The sequence below is a fragment of the Schistocerca gregaria genome, chromosome X (assembly GCF_023897955.1).
Source record: "Schistocerca gregaria isolate iqSchGreg1 chromosome X, iqSchGreg1.2, whole genome shotgun sequence".
NCBI classification, from domain to species: Eukaryota; Metazoa; Arthropoda; class Insecta; order Orthoptera; family Acrididae; genus Schistocerca; species Schistocerca gregaria.
Genome location: NC_064931.1, coordinates 815,369,316 through 815,385,904, shown reverse-complemented (window position 1 = coordinate 815,385,904; position 16,589 = coordinate 815,369,316). Strand labels below are relative to the sequence as shown.

Here is a 16,589-nt window from a genome sequence, read left to right as displayed (position 1 = left end):
AATAAGACAAGGAATCTTAAACGTATTTTCATTTAACTGGTAACATTAACTTTCTCACAAAACATACAAATCTTCAAACACTGAGGCTATATGTACCCATGCATCCCCAAATTAAAAAATTGTTTTATGACATTTGTTTACATTGGTCACATTACTGCACTGAATTTGTACAGAAGTTAGATTGTTTATAAGGCTGGCATTATTTGATGTTATTAGTAACCTGTACAAATCAGTTGGGTTTACTTAGAAATCCATCAATGGAGTAGGATGAGTTGGCCATCAATGAACCCTTTAGGCTCCTCTTCAACTGAACTTCCTTAGTAGTTAAACTTTTTATAGCTGCTGACAAGCTATTGAAAATGTGTGTTCCTGAGGGTTGCAACGGATGAGGCCATGGCAGTTTGCAGCTGCCCTTAAATATGCTGCTGGTGTTTTGTCATGTGACCTGGGGCTGGTGGATGCATCCTTTCATACTGTGACTAATGATCTCAGTGGATATATACATAATTATGGTGATTTATGCATCAGTACATCTGTAAGGATTACAAGAGTCAAGCATCGTTGTTACTTACATCTCTTCATTTTGTTTTGCATATAAAAATGTATCTATTGGTGATTATCAATATCACAATACAAACTGAACTGTAACAAGGCTCGATACAATCAGATGATTTTAATGAAATAATAGGAGACTTCTTACAAAATTTTTCCATGGGCTGGATCACAGTTTCGTGCAAATGGTCATAACTTCCTTTCTCTCCACTTTCTGCACTAAATGGTGCATCTAAGATGTCCAAACATCACTCCTTTACTTATGAGGGTGGTGGTGATCATTAACACACAAACAGAAATGCCTGTTTCCTGTTTGGGTCTCTGTCTCTGATGCTCTTTTTTGCAACCCTAACGTATGTTCTAATTGGTGTATGCATATGCTGCCCTATTCCTCCTGCTTTAATCTCTGAATTTCTAAACTCCTAACTTTTACATTTCCATTGATATCTTCCTTGTGTCCTCTCTTCTTATTTGCTACTGTTTCCAGAATTAGGTTAATAGATACAAAGTGACCCTTTATGTTTCAGAGCAAATGAACTTGGTTTTACCACAACCTCTTGTGACTAAAGTTAAATAAACTTCTTTAATCTGTTTGCGTGTACTGCACCCATTTATGCCAGTTTTCTTGCTTCATTCTCACATAATGGCATAGATATTTTGTTAGTGTTCAATGCATCCTTTTAAGTCACTTAGGAAGTTTGCTTCTTGGTCACTTAGTAATATCCACAGTATTCCCTAATTACAAATTATTCTCTGTGCTAAGACTCACCTATTGCATAAGTCTGCCTGAAATTCCTTCATATCGGACATCTAACTCAAACTTCATTACGTGAAACTTGCGTTACTTCCCCCTCCCCCGTGCACCCACCCACCCACACCCACCCTCCCACACACACACACACACACACACACACACACACACACACACACAATGTATCCTCAGTGTTAATGTTGTGGCTCCAACGTGCTTCTCTCATACATTCATCATTATCTCTCTAAGTTTTATTCTTTCATTGGCATTACTGGCCACAGTATCATTCAATGCTGATTCCTTTATTATGCTAACCTGAGCAGCACTGTCTGCTATGAAACTTGATGTTCCAGCACTTCCCTGGGTGCATCTTATATTTACAAAATTATTCCTGTGCTTACAGTCTACTGAGTATAACTTTTCGGCATGGGTGTACTGTATACTCAAGGCATTCTTTAATTTCCTGGTTTCTGAGTTGTCATATTCACTAGTCTAGCATCAGCATGACACTATTAGGATGTGTGTCCTATTTCTTTACAAACATAGCATATCACAAGCCATGCCTGATCACCCAGTCCTGGATACCCTTGAAGATTGCATCGATGACAGATTGTCAGTCACTGGCTTCCAGTTTCCTTGTGATGATCTCTGCATAGTGTTTCCTCTATCCTTCTTGGTGATGGTGAGGATGGGGTGCCCATTTTTATGCTACATTACAAGTCAGCTGCATGGCATCAATTTTCCTGACATGTTTCCCCATAGTGCAATCCCTCGAATGATGGCTTTCTCTCTTATACATAAAACAGTAGTCTCTCTGGCAACTGGATTCACTGAACCTTTCTTTATAAGATGCGATTGATGCTTCTTGTGTTAATGCTAGATCTACTGCTTGTGCTAATGTTACATCCTCTCCTCCCTCTCTCAGAGCAGTCTTAATGCTCTGTATAAACACTGCTCGTGCCAGCTTCCCAACTAGAGCATGGCTACCAGGAACATCTGATGCCCTATCACTTCCTGGAGGGCTTCTCAAAATTGGTGTAGCAATGTGTCAACACAACTTGCCCTTTCAGCCATATTTTCAGGACTTCTCCTTCTACAAGAGAATAATGAACATGCATGGTAATGCAGAGTCTGTTTTGACTGATAGTTCTCCACTAAAATTCCTTTCACATCTGTCCAAGTTGCTGTCAAATGCTACAAGTAGTTTACTTTGAGCTACACCCTACAATCCATGTTTTAAAAATTTTTAATAGCACACTATAACTATGACTTGGCATTGGTTTAATTGCTGGATGTCCACAGGTGTCTAAAAATTTTCTAAGTTCATCTTTATTTCCATTAAAAGCTCTCGAGATTAACTTAAATGAGTCAGGTAAGACAATACGCTGTGTGGGGACCTCACTACCATTCGTATTCATATTAGGTGGTTTTTCAGCCTTTTTCGCAGCTGTAGACCTCATTTCAGTATTATGTTATGATCCACTCACCACATTTCTCATTCTGGTGATAGTGCTAAGTTGACATCTCATGCAAGTGAAAGGTTGAAATTTGGTACAGTCTACACACACCTGCCTCTGATTCAAGTGTCGATGTTGTATCTCCTGAGATGGCAGCCTGTACTGTTTACTGCTGTGGACTACTCACTGTGGTCTCATAATCCCTTGAAATGGCATGGTGGGTTCTACTTGACTGCCCCCCACCCCTTCCCTTCCCCCTTCCTGTCCCCTCCCCCTCGCCCCTCCCCTTAACCCCCTCACTCCACACCCCTCACCCTCGCCCCTCACCCTCACCCTCACCCTCACCCTCACCCTGCCCACTCCCCCTCACCCTCCCACCTCACCTTCCCCTCCCCCACCTCACCCTCCCCTCCCGCTCACCCCCCACCTCACCCTCACGCCTCACCCTCCCGCTCGCCACCTCACCCTCCTGCCCCCAAACTCTCGCCTCACCCTCATACCCTCCCCCTCCCCCTACACCCTTCCCCTCCCCCCTCACTCTCACTCTCCCCCCTACCCTCCCACCTCACCCTCACCCTCAGCTTCTGTAAAGTTTGGAAGGTAGGAGACGAGGTACTGGCAGAAGTAAAGCTGTGAGTACCGGGCTTGAGTCGTGCTTCAGTAGCTCAGTTGGCAGAGCACTTGCCCGAAAAAAGGCAAAGGTCCCAAGTTCGAGTCTCGGTCGGGCACACAGTTTTAATCTGCCAGGAAGTTTCATATCAGCGCACACTCCGCTGCAGAGTGAAAATCTCATTCTGGAAACATCCCCCCAGGCTGTGGCTAAGCCATGTCTCCACAATATCCTTTCTTTCAGGAGTGCTAGTTCTGCAAGGTTCGCAGGAGAGCTTCTGTAAAGTTTGGAAGGTAGGAGACAAGGTACTGGCAGAAGTAAAGCTGTGAGTACCGGGCGTGAGTCATGCTTTGGTAGCTCAGTTGGTAGAGCACTTGCCCGCAAAAGGCATAGGTCCCGAGTTCGAGTCTCGGTCGGGCACACAGTTTTAATCTGCCAGGAAGTTTCTGAGCTATGTGGTTCTCTCTTGGACTATGATTTGGACTTTGTGTTACCTACTGTCAACCTCTGGGAAGCACATAAACTTAGCTGTCTGCATGAAAGTGGGACTATCTGCACTTACTGTTCAACCGACAACTGTTATTTTCAGTGAACAAACTGATGGCATATGAGTGTAATGGGAGCACTGGGTGTATTTGAGTATCTACCAGTTACATCTACACACAGTGCCCTCCTCCAGTTAACTGTGAGTGTTCGCCAAGAGGTGAACTCTCTTGTTTTGTATATTTCCAGTGAAGTTGGAACTATTACGTTCTGTGATTTATTTGTACATAATTTTTGTTTAATAAAATCAGTGTTGTTGAAGAAGTGATTTACAACAATTATAATCTCACCTCTCTCATCAGCAGCTTCTCGAGATGACCTGTATCGAGTACTGTCTTGCAGCCTTTCTTCGTAAGCTTTACGACGATTTACTGAGTCTTCGACTCTTTGACGTCTTCTCATTTCTATCACAGTAAAAACAAGACAATAAATTTAAGATTCTCTTGCAATAAAAACACACAACAGATATTTTATATTAAAGGTAAAGCTGCCCTCAATCTGAAGACTGGTTTTTAAAACTGTACTGCTTTTAATATGCATGGTGCTATTGGGGTGATAAGCCCTTAACTTCCCCCAACATTCCAGCTGAGTTACTCAGGCAGTTATAGTGGGATGTGGACTCCAAACCATAGTGATGTCCAGAATTTTTCACATACACAAATAACTGTGAGGGTTGAAAAAGCAATAAGGGACCAATTCTTACCCACTAAGCTACAAAGACAAACTAAAAACACAGTGGGTATATAATAGTAGATGCCTACATTTTCCTGTGACATACAATTACAATGTGAAATGCTACCTAAATCAGTGCATAATGATGGTTTAGTATAAAACTTCTTTTCTTTTGCAGACTGCTAAAATGTAGAGGCTACATTTTATAGATATAAACTGACGAAAATACATGTTCACAAAGTATCTTAAACCAGTTATATTTATTATATGCTGGTATCTGGAACTCTCATGACAAAGTAATTAATTCACTTCAATTTATGTTAACTTCTGCTTTTAAGAAATTCTGCAAATTTAAACTGCATGTTTTAACCATCATAAACTAGTTTATGGTCAGCTTAGTGGCTAACATGAACTGTAAAGGAAAGCACTATAGAATAAAAAATTATTGAGGAAAAATTAAGTAGTAAGTGTATATTATTTCCAAATTCTAATATAGTTTCTCCTGTTTGTGAATTATAAGCCTGCATGAAACGGGGAGGCAAAGCAAAAAGAAAGTAAAAATTATTCCTATCAAGAAGGAAAGAAAATGAGGATTCACTGTCCCACTGATGATATTAGAAATGGGACACAAGCTTGGATAGAGGAAAGATAGAGAGGGAAATTGGACATGTCCTTTAAAAAATACCCAGTTCAGCATTTGTCTTATCTGATTTTGGGAAACCACTGCAAATTTTTATCGGGACAATTGGACTCAACTCTGAATTATGCTCAGTCCCTCAGTTCCAAGGTGAGACCAGTCTACTTACCACTGTGCCATTTCACTCACAAGGGAACATTCTGAAGTGTAAATAAATGATTTTGATGAAACTTGGTGGGTGTGTGGACAATATAATGTAATATGTGATTTTTTCTTGAGCCCAATTTCACTTTTAAGCAGCAAAACACACCACAAAAGGTAAATTGGCATGCAATTTCTTCACATAATATACAAGATGGAGAACACATTATAACACAAAATTCAGCAGTATTTAAATTTTTTGCAGGTGATCCTCTAAATATCCTGATTTGTATGAGGCATATTTCAGTACACTGGTAAGCTTTGGCAAAGATAATTGAGTATGTACTAGTGGCTGCATTTGATTATATTGTTTCTCAAGTGAACATTGACATCATAATTATTCAACAGAACTATATCTGAAAATCTTCTCACAATTTGTACCTGTGGCGAGCACTTTGGGATCACTAGGTGAACTAGTTCCTTATGCTCAGGTAATATTTTAATCATTTTCTAACATAGTAATGAGTTACCTATTACTTTAAATTAACAACATACCCACATTTACATTATTAAAAAATAATCATGAATGTAAAGCATAAACTAAAATTTCCCAGAAATGGTATTTCAGAAAGAAGTTTTACTACACAATGTATGTGGCTTGAAAGTTGCATTGAGTATTAAGAAAATTTTTCACTTTCCATGATCAATGGTGGTTGGGTGATCTTCAGAATTTCATATCACTGATAAAGTTGACGGTACAGTTTTTGAGTGTGTTAATTACATATAAACTTTTACATGAGAAACACTTTTTATCTATAATCGCTTCCAAGATATCCCCTTGAAACCTAATATACCAAATTAACTTTTAGGGTGTGTTTTATTCCTTAAAAGGAAAATTGGGCAAAAACAAAAAAAATATGTATTGCATTATTTTGTCCACTCTTTACATTTGTCCAGTTTCATCATGATTGCTTATTTGAACATGGAAATGTTCCCTTGTCTGTAAAAATCTTAGTGCATTCTCACACATTCAAAGTGGAACAATGTTTAAGCCATTTTTTTCTTTGTCTGTTCTTGCCCTTACTATCCTAGCACTACCCAATGAAAATATATCACTAATTCCTTCACTAAATCTGTTTTCTGTATTTCAGGATCTTACTCCTATTGATCCATATCCACCCAATGGTTGTGCCTACTTTTAGCTATTTTTAACAAGTACCAGCATGTATGCTTGTTGAAATTCCACACAAAAATTGAAGATTAGGCAAAAACATCATTTGTACATTTCCTGACTCTTTAGTATATTAAGTTTTAATGCATAGTTTTGTTTCTATGAGCCTACCTCTTCTTATGTGTGCTCTTCCATCAGCAACCAAGTCTGCAGTTTCTTCATCACCCAAAAACTGGTGAAATCCTATCCATGACACAATACGAGACCCAACATTAAAGTAAGTTGCAAGGCAAAATGCCAGGACGGCTATAGGAAAATACACATTGAAGCCATCCGATATAATGGGCACAACATCCATATGTCCCATTACCTGTTAAAAGAAAAAAATATATATTTTCACAACTATGTATGCCATCTTGTCGATGTTTCCATAATACATACAATTCTGCTTTGCTACACAAATAATAAAAAAATTATATTTGAATGTGTGTGAGACTACAATTTATGAATATTATGAAAGTAGTATACAGTAAGAGGTGATTTTTAAGTAAATACATATTTTGTTGTATCGATATCAGGCTATATATAAGAGATTTACATTATTTTGCAGTCACAAAATGTATGACTTGTAATTAGCTCATGTGATGTAAGATGGCACTCACAATACAACTATTTCTCAATAAAAATAAGAATCAGGAAGTAAGTAAACAGTAGAAATTTTTTTACAGTAACAAATATCTCACATTTGTGTGGTTCTTCAATGTCCATGAAGATAACATTGTAAAAATAACAAACTATTTCAGTAACATACCAGCCTGCTATCATCTAGTAACCTAAAGTACTGAAGGTAACCACACACAAGTGATGATTATGTTTGTGTACTGCCCATCCCACTGTCCAGCTATACCCAAAATGAAAAAAGTTTATGAATCTGCACTAACAAGACTACTTGGTATTAACATCCTTGTGATGAACACTGTCTCCCTCAACCTTTGTTGACATTTGTTTTTGAGCAGGTGTACAATATGTTTCCATATGTTGCTCGATTGAAATCTGATGTCTCAGTTTACTAAAGTATTGGCAATGCAAATCTCCACTGAATCTCTTACAATCATTATCAGATTAACTCCCTCCATCATAGTATTAAACTCAATATGAATATAAGCAGAGGCAGTCACTCATCACTTCTGAATGTCCTAATTTCATGGACAACAGATGGGTCTCTTGGACAGAGGATCCACTGCCTTGCATATAATGTAATACTCTGAGACAACAGATTCACTCTCGTTACCATATGGGAACCTGCCTTACACATATATGAGGTGCAATGTTGCGTGAAGCAGTGCCTCATGCAGAGAAGAGCTGGCATGTAGACATAATATTGAAAGATTTTTTTATCACAACTTGGGCGCATTTTCAGCTTTGGTATAATTGTGTCACGTGGTGGGGGCTATACAAAAATATATAATCCTCACAAATGTGTGCCCCATTTCAGTGAAACATATCTAAGATTGATTTGCTTCAAATAAATAAATTAAATAAGCAAATGATACATGGTCAACATTCTTATTAACAAGAACATTCTGTAATCATGAACAATGACTGCAATACAATAAGTGAGTGTAGCACTAATTTCTCACTGTGTTAAAGTGTTTAGACTGCTCAAGGCTTTATCATGACTGACTATAGAAGGGAATTGGAAAAACTGAGGTAAGGAAACACAGATGGTCAAAAGCAGCAAGTTTACAGAAAAGGTTTAGCAACAAAACTGTGGGGTAGGTTTTAAAAGAGCAGAGGAATGGAGGGTTATCCTGAAATGAGTGCAAATGCCTGGCAGGAGTTAAGTTTTGTGTCCAGACAACTGGTTCCAAACATTTAACATAAACGTATTGTTATTAAAACCAGGTATCCAAAGTGACCTAATTTTGTGTGATTAAACAAAACTGTCATCATGTTTGTCACTCAAGGGTAGGAAGCTGATATATCTACAACATGTAACTCATGCTCTCAATTTCACAACAAAATAATGACAGCTAGAACTCAAACAGACCAGGAAAATGATATCCATGGGATATATTACATAGGTGGTACTAAATGGAATATAAACTCATCGTCTTTTCAATTTCAGGCTTCATAAAATTCAATAAAAATAACACAATGATGAAAAAATAAATGGCTACTACTAATTACTGTATCCGTGCCACTCAAAAGTAGTATTGTATATATACAACAGCACCTACCTGTGTGTAGTAAGTCTCCATGATGTGTGTTTTTATGACATGGCTATCCATGTGGATCAGTCCCAAAAAATTTAGGCAAATAGGTGGTGTGAGCCTACATAACATCATTCCAGAGAAGATAAGTGAATATTCATCTGTCTGATGATGTGGAGCAAGGTAGTAGAGGTTTAAAAATTTAATCTTGAGAACTGTAGAATAGGCACAATAGCACAAGTATGCAATGACCAATGTTGAAAGAACCTAGTGATTAGAGAAATACATATATTAAAAAATTTACATGGCTGAATGAAAAAAACACTACAAAATCTCACCAAAAAGTTTTGCAATAAATCCTTCAAATTAAGGGAGATATAAGAAAATACCTAATTAAGAAAGTTATGTTTTTCTTTTTCTTCATTTTCTTTATAATTTATTATATTACAATGGATATAAATGAAGCAAAAAAACCAAAAATATATTTTGAAAAATAGTAAAGTAGAAAGTAGTTAAATACTCAGTGCTTTCACTGATACATTAATTCAAAGTCTTCCTTACTTTGGCCAATATTGCTTGTGCATGCATTCTAAAGCTTTCCCACTTTTTCAGATTTATTCAGAACAAAGAAAGGAAACTTCTGATTTAATGTCTCAATGCCAACACAGTCATTTGAGATGAAGTATAAACTCAGATTAAATAAATATAGACTTGGAAATCAGCAGTGACCTTGTTGTGTGATGGTTATGGTGGTGGTTACTAGATGTTTGAAATTGATCATTAGTGCCTGTACTAAAATGCTTGTACCAAGCATGACTACAATTTGTAAGACCACTATTTACGTAAAACTAACACACTTGCAGAACAATTATGGAAGTCAGTTTACAAAACATACCACAAAAGAAACAAGCTAACCAAAGTACTTATAAAAACTAAAGCAAATGCATGTGTCAGGCTGAACTAAAAACGGACGATCTTACACTCTGAAATAAAAAATCTTGATTAGATTACATTATATTTACTTTCATTCCAATTGATTCGTAGTGAGGAGGTCCTCCAGGACATAGAACATGTCAGAAAAATAATAATACATTACACATTACTGCACTGAAATGGTGCAGAAGTTAGATCGTACATGTCAGTTGGTTCTACTGAGAAATTCATCAATGGAGTAGAAGTAGTTGGCCACCAATAAATTCTTTAGGCTTCTCTTAAACTGAATTCCATTGGTTGTTAAGCTTTTTATGGCTGCTGGCAAGTTACTGAAAATGTGTGTTCCTGAACAAGCTTACATGTATAGCTTAATACATGTCTCTTTCCTAATACCACCCTTTGTTTCCTGCCAGAGTTATAAGATTTGAACCATTTTGCAGTGTTTCCTGTTACACCATAATATTCTAATTTACTTAAAAGGATATTGTGATTTACAGAGTCTAATGCCTTTGACAGATCACTAAATATACCAGTTGCCTGCAATTTTTTGTCTAATGAATTAAGCAAATTTTCACTGTAAGTGTAGATAGCCTTATCAATATCAGAACCAATTAGGAATCCGAACTGCAACTTGGACAGTATGTCATTTGTGATAAATGTTGTAAAGCCAATTGTACATTACCTTTCCTAAAATTTTTGAGAATGTTGGTTAAACTGAAATTGGACAGAAATTTGACGCTATTTCTTTATCTCCCTTCTTAAACAGTGGCTTAACTTCAGCATATTTCAACCATTCAAGAAATATTCCACGGATAAATGACTAGTTACACAGATAGCTTAATATGTTTCTTAACTCAGAATCACATTCTTTAATTAACTCTGTTGATATTTCATCATACCCACTAGATGTGGGGATCAAATTCATATTACGGAAGTTACTTGAAAAGTCTGGTCTGAGGTATCCCATGGCGGCATCTACAGAACCTGACAATCCCATCTTTTCAGTAACAATTATAAAGTGTTTGTTACAAAGTTCTGCAACACTATACACATCTGTCACCAATGTATCATTTACTCTTAATGCTATATGTCCCTCTTCATGTCTGGTTCTACCAGTCTCCTCCTTCACTATATCCCATATTGTCTTTTTCTTGTTATCTGTTATGACTATTTTTTCCTTGTAATATATTTGCTTTGATGTCCGTATTACAATCTTTAATATTTTTCATTATTTCTTGTAATGTGCTATAGCATCAATTAGAACTGTTTTGAATTGACAGATACAGTTTTCTTTTTGTTTTACATGATACCTCTATTCATCGAATAATCCATGGCTTCTTTGTAGACTTTGCTCTAACCTTGGTAAGTTTTTGGGGAAAACAGTGTTCAAATAAGGTAAGCCCTTTATTAGTAAAAGTGTTATATTTTTCATTCATGCCATGAGCCTGTAAACATCACGCCTGTGAATGTCTCTGAGGAGTGTCCTAAAATAATCAATTTTCGGCTTATTGATCACCCTCTTGAGTTCAGATTTAACAGATTTTATATCCTGTTCAGTATTAACATTTAACAAAAGGAAGACACAGTGCAAATATGCTTCTCTGGTTTGCTGCCGGATCATATTGTGTAACTCGCACAATATTTCATCGGTGCAACTGCTCGACATCATCACGTGGTGGTAGCTGCTGCTGTCACTGCTGCAAGACACAGCTGATGATAATCACACAGCGACGTCAGAATTTATCATTTCGGGAGCAGGTAACACGCGTGCATGGGAAGACACTCGCAGTTGGAGGAAAGAGGTGCTCCTGGTGCCCCCTGCTGAGAGCCGCAGAAAGGCCATCCGCCCGTGCGCTATGGGCAATGACTGTGCTGCCGGACACCCCTGCAGTTAAAGTCTGAACTAAATCTCAGTTGCGTGTCGTGTCACTTGATGAATCGGAAGTTCTTGTTTTCCCTGTTTTCAATTTAATGGCAGCCAGTGCTGGATTCCAGATGGCACTTAGTTGAAAACCTGCAACCCTGTTGATAAGATTGTCTGCCATATGGATATGTATGGACTCCTTAACAACAAAGAAAGATGATGATGGAGATAAAATTTCCGTCTGTTAGTAAAGCATATGATGTCCTGTGTCCAGGCAATACTCAACTACCACTGATTTATCAGGTTGCCCCAGGCGTGTATGACGATGGTGTTTGACGCAATGTTCTTGCACGGTTTGGCATGTCTGTCCAATATAAGATTTTCCACACTGGTATGGGATTTTATACACGGCATGTTTCCTAAGGCCAAGATGGCCTTTGACCGAGCACAATCATTCCTTAATTTTGATGGTGGCCAAAAAACACACCTGACATCATACTTTTTGAGGATTCTTTCTATTCTCGAAGACATGCCATCAAAATAGGGCAAGAACGCTTTTGCAGTGGGCGCCTCCACATACTCATTTATACCCTTGCTTTGAGTTTGCTTAGGACTGAATGCATGGTGTGTCTGCCTATCGGAATAGCCATTCTGTTGGAATATCGTTCTCAGGTGTTGTAGCTCACCAGGTAGACTGTCGGCATCTGAGACTACATGTGTTCTATGCACCAAAGAGCGTAGGAGACTACCGCATTTTGCAGGATGATGACAACTTTTGGTCTGCAAATATAGCTCCATATGAGTTGATTTGTGATAGACGCTGTGTCCCAGTGTACCATCAGCTTTTATTCTGACTAAGACATCCATGAATGGTAAGATGCCATATTTTTCCATTTCCATTGTGAAATGTATATTGCGATGGAGCGAGTTCAGATGCTGGAGAAACACAGGTAATGTCTCCATTCTGTGAGGCCACACTACAAAAGTATCATCTACATACCACCAGAAACAAGAAGGTTTGAGACTTTTCGACTTTTTGCTCAGAGTCTTCCATAAAATAGTTGGCCACCATGGGAGACAGAAGACGTCCCATGGCGGCACGGTCCACTTGGTCACTGAGTAAGAAATAAGTTGAGGTAAGCACATGTTTAAATAATGCCACAATGTCTCTCTCAAAATGGCTGCTGGTAAGCTCTAATGATTCCTGCAGAGGTACTTTCAAAAACAAAGATATAACTTCAAAACTAACCAAAATATCCGACACTTGTAGCTTAGTGTCTTCAGGTGTTCTATGAAGTCCCCTGAATTCCGGATATGGTGATCACACTTGCCTATGAGAGGGCCCAACAGTGTAGTAAGATGTTTGGCTAGAAAATAAGTAAGAGCTCCAATCTTGCTCACTAATGGGCGAAGAGGTGTCTCATCCTTGTGTATCTTGGGTAGGCCATACAGTCTTGGGGGAACTGCAGCCTGTTGGCATAGGCCTTTGGTCACTTTAGAAGGAATAGAACTCTTCTTTAGAAGATCTTATGTTTTTCTCTGGATTTTGCCAGTCGGATCCTCTCTTAGCTTGTGATAGGCAGGATCATCGAGCAGCACCTCCATCTTGCTGCTGTATTCAACTCGTGAGAGGACGGTGGCGCTACCCTTGTTGGCAGGTAAAATGACGAGTTCTTTATCCATTCTCAAGTCTCGCAGAGCCTACCCTGCAGGTGTCTCTCCTAATCTCTTCTGCAACATCACGGGGAAGCTTCAAAATTGCCTGTTCTATGACAACTTTGACACCTCGGATTGGAGCTGTCTGTGGTGGTGGTGGTGGTGGTGGTGCATAGTTCAAACCCTTCTGGAGCACTGCAACAGCTGCGTCGTCCAGGATTCTATCCATGAGATTAAACATGGTACGACGACGTGGTGCATTCCCTTCTTGCTGCTGGGCCTCGAGACAAGAATCCTTGGATATTTGGCAGACCTTGTCTTGTTGTTTTGACCACTCAGCTAGCGCCCAGGTAGCACCATCTATCCAATCCCAGGATAACACTGAGAGTTTTGAAAAGCTCTTCAGATGCATTGATAGCAATTTTGTGGACACCAAGTGCACTTCCCGACTTGTATAACATACCCTCTCTCTCACTAGGGCTGCACTCGCCCGTCGTATAATTTTAACAGCGGTCACAGGTTCAATATGATGTTTAAATTTAGCAAACGCTGGGAGAGTTTGCTTGCCATGGCATCTCAATAAAAATGCCATAGTGCACAGCAGTCTTCCCCTCTTATTACATAACTTGTCAAACTCATGTACGTCGTTGGCCATCTCCTCCTTGTAGAGGTACCAGATGTGACTTTTCATGCTTTCTCAGCAGATCTGTTGCAAATACGCTTCTCGGGTTTGCTACCACGATCGTATTGTGTAACTCGCACAATATTTTATAGGTGCAACTGCTCGACATCATCAGGTGGTGGTAGATACTGCTGTCACTGCTGCCAACACAACTGATGATAATCATGTGGCAGTGGTGGAATTTATCATTCCAGGAGCACGCAATACGTGTGCACCGGAAGACACTCATAGCTGGAGGAAAGCAGTGCTCCTGGTGCCCCCTGCTGGGAGCCCCAGAAAGGCCATCTGCACATGCGCTATGGGTAATGACAGTGCTGCCGGATAATCCTGCGGTTAATGTCTGAACTAAATCTTAGATGCGCGTTGTGTCACTTGATGAATCGAAAGTTCTTGTTTTCCCTGTTTTTGATTTAGTGGCAGCCAGTGCTGGATCCCAGGCGGCATTTAGTTGAAAACTTGCATCCCTGTTGATAAGATTGTCTCCTACTTTTTTTATAAGTACACAGACCTGTTTATTTCTACAATGGTTTACATCAGTTTACAGCTTGAACATTTAGCTATTTTCAACACAATCACCATTTCTGTCGATGCATTTTTGTAGATGCTGTGGCAGATTTTGTATGACTATGTCATACCAGCTTGCCACCATGCTGTTCAGAAAGTTATGAACCTCTTCTTTTACCTCGGTGTCAGAGTTGAATTGCTTTCTGGCCAAATGTTCTTTTAACCTAGGTAACAGGTGATAGTCACTGGGTGCCAAGTCAGGACTATAAGGTGGGTGGGTGATTACATTCCACTGAAACTGTTGCAGGAGAGCAATGGTTTGCCGAGTGATATGTGGGCTGGTGTTGTCATGGAGAATGTGTACGCCCCTGGTCAACATTCCTCTTCTCCAGTTCTGAATTGCCTGTTTGAGTTTTTTCAGTCTCATAGTACCTGTCATCATTACTTGTGGTCCCAGTGGGCATAAAGTCGACCAACAATACCACTTTCCGATCCCAAATAATGGTTGTCATGACTTTACCGGCAGACTGTGTTTGTTTGAATTTCCGTGGCTTTGGCGAAGGAGGACGCTGCCACTGGCGTGATTGTTGCTTGGTCTCATGTGTAAAGCGGTATGCCCAGGTTTTGTCAACCGTGACAAATGAGATCAGAAAGTTGTCCTGTTTGGCTGCAAGTCGGTGAAGAAACGTGCGGGAAGTATCAACTCGTCGCTGCAAGTGGTCCTCAGTCAGCATGCGTGGCACCCATCTTGCACACACCTTCTGGTCGTTCAATGTTTCCATTAAAATTCTGTGAGCGGTGCTTCAGGAAACCTCAGGAACCAACGTGCAGAGATCATCCAGGGTGATCTGCCGATCTTCATGCATGCTTTGCTCAACCTTCAACACTGTCTCCTCAAACTGACGGTCTCCCACTCTGTTCGTTGTGAATTTTGGACCGACCAGCTGCAAATTCTCTACACCACTTATGAACATTTTTGACATCCATGCACGACTCACCACACACTTCCGTCAATTGGCGATGGATTTCAATCGGTGCCCTTTGCGTTCAAAAACCAAATAACTGTGCACAATTTGCACTTGGTGGTAACATCCAACAGGAGATCCATTCTCAATGGCCGCCAAGCCAAGACTGAGCACCTCAGCGTGGCATGCACATGTTTATACATGGCGTGTGAAGCACTCGTCATAACAGTGTGACCAACTGCCACACAAACCAAGTTCTGTACTTATAAAAAAATAGGAGACCTTACTTTTGGGATTACCCTCGTATGCATGGCCTCCTTAACAACACAAACCCAGAAAGATGACGCTGGGGATAACATTTCCATCTGTTCGTAAAGCATACAATTTCCCGTGTCCAGGAAATGCTCTGCTACCACTTATTTATCAGGTTGCCCCAGGCGTGTATGACAATGGTGTTCTACGCAACATTCTTGCGCAGTTCGACATGTCTGTCCAATATAAGATTTTCCACATTGGCATGGGATTTTATACACACCACATTTCCTAAGGCCAAGGTCGTCTTTGACCAAGCACAATAAATTACTCAATTTTGCTGGTGCTGTGCGAGTTACACAATACGATCCAGTAGCAAACCCGAGAAGCATATTTGCAACAGATCTGACAGGAGAGCATGAAAAGTAACACAAGGAGACATGGTGTCTTTGATAGAATACCATAACTTCCAAAACATTGGAAACTGAAGAAAAGAAAAAAAACTCAATTCAAATGACTAACAAACATATTCAATAGCTAGAAGCTCAACATAAGATACAAAAAATTACAGCTCACCTCTATTGTGGCATAATCATAACTTGCTGCTGCTAAATTAATGAACTCTGCAAACAATGACAGAACTGGTTCTTTGTTAAAAAAAGTAACTTCTGACCAAACAACAGCAACGGATAGCAAGCCAGTGACAACTGCCATCAGTTTTAGAATATAGTTCTGAAGCACACACTTCCAGTACCATTCTGTGGGGAAAACACACATTACTAAAACACAAAATTCAATGTCATCAACTTAGGTGTGATTATTTTATGTAAAACAAAAAGTTTATATTAGGCTGTTAAAGATTAGGTGAATTAACATTAATTGTCAAGGAAGAAAACACAAATGGAAGTAAAACTGACTGCAAAGTGAGCACAAAAACTGTCATTTACAACTCAACAAAAAAGAAAAATGCAGCAGAAAATTATTTT

General features: G+C 39.3%; 1 protein-coding gene across 2 annotated transcripts in view; it reads right to left on the bottom strand.

The window, feature by feature from the left end:
- LOC126297805 (LMBR1 domain-containing protein 2 homolog) overlaps positions 1–16,589 on the bottom strand; it is a 110,670-nt gene that overhangs the window by 3,133 nt on the left and 90,948 nt on the right. For both annotated transcript variants that reach the window (XM_049989010.1, XM_049989011.1), the window contains 4 exons: positions 16,180–16,361; positions 8,775–9,014; positions 6,706–6,904; positions 4,204–4,317 (listed from right to left, as the gene is read on the bottom strand). In XM_049989010.1, the coding sequence (XP_049844967.1) occupies positions 4,204–4,317; positions 6,706–6,904; positions 8,775–9,014; positions 16,180–16,361 (735 nt within the window). The remainder of the gene's footprint in view (positions 1–4,203; positions 4,318–6,705; positions 6,905–8,774; positions 9,015–16,179; positions 16,362–16,589) is intronic.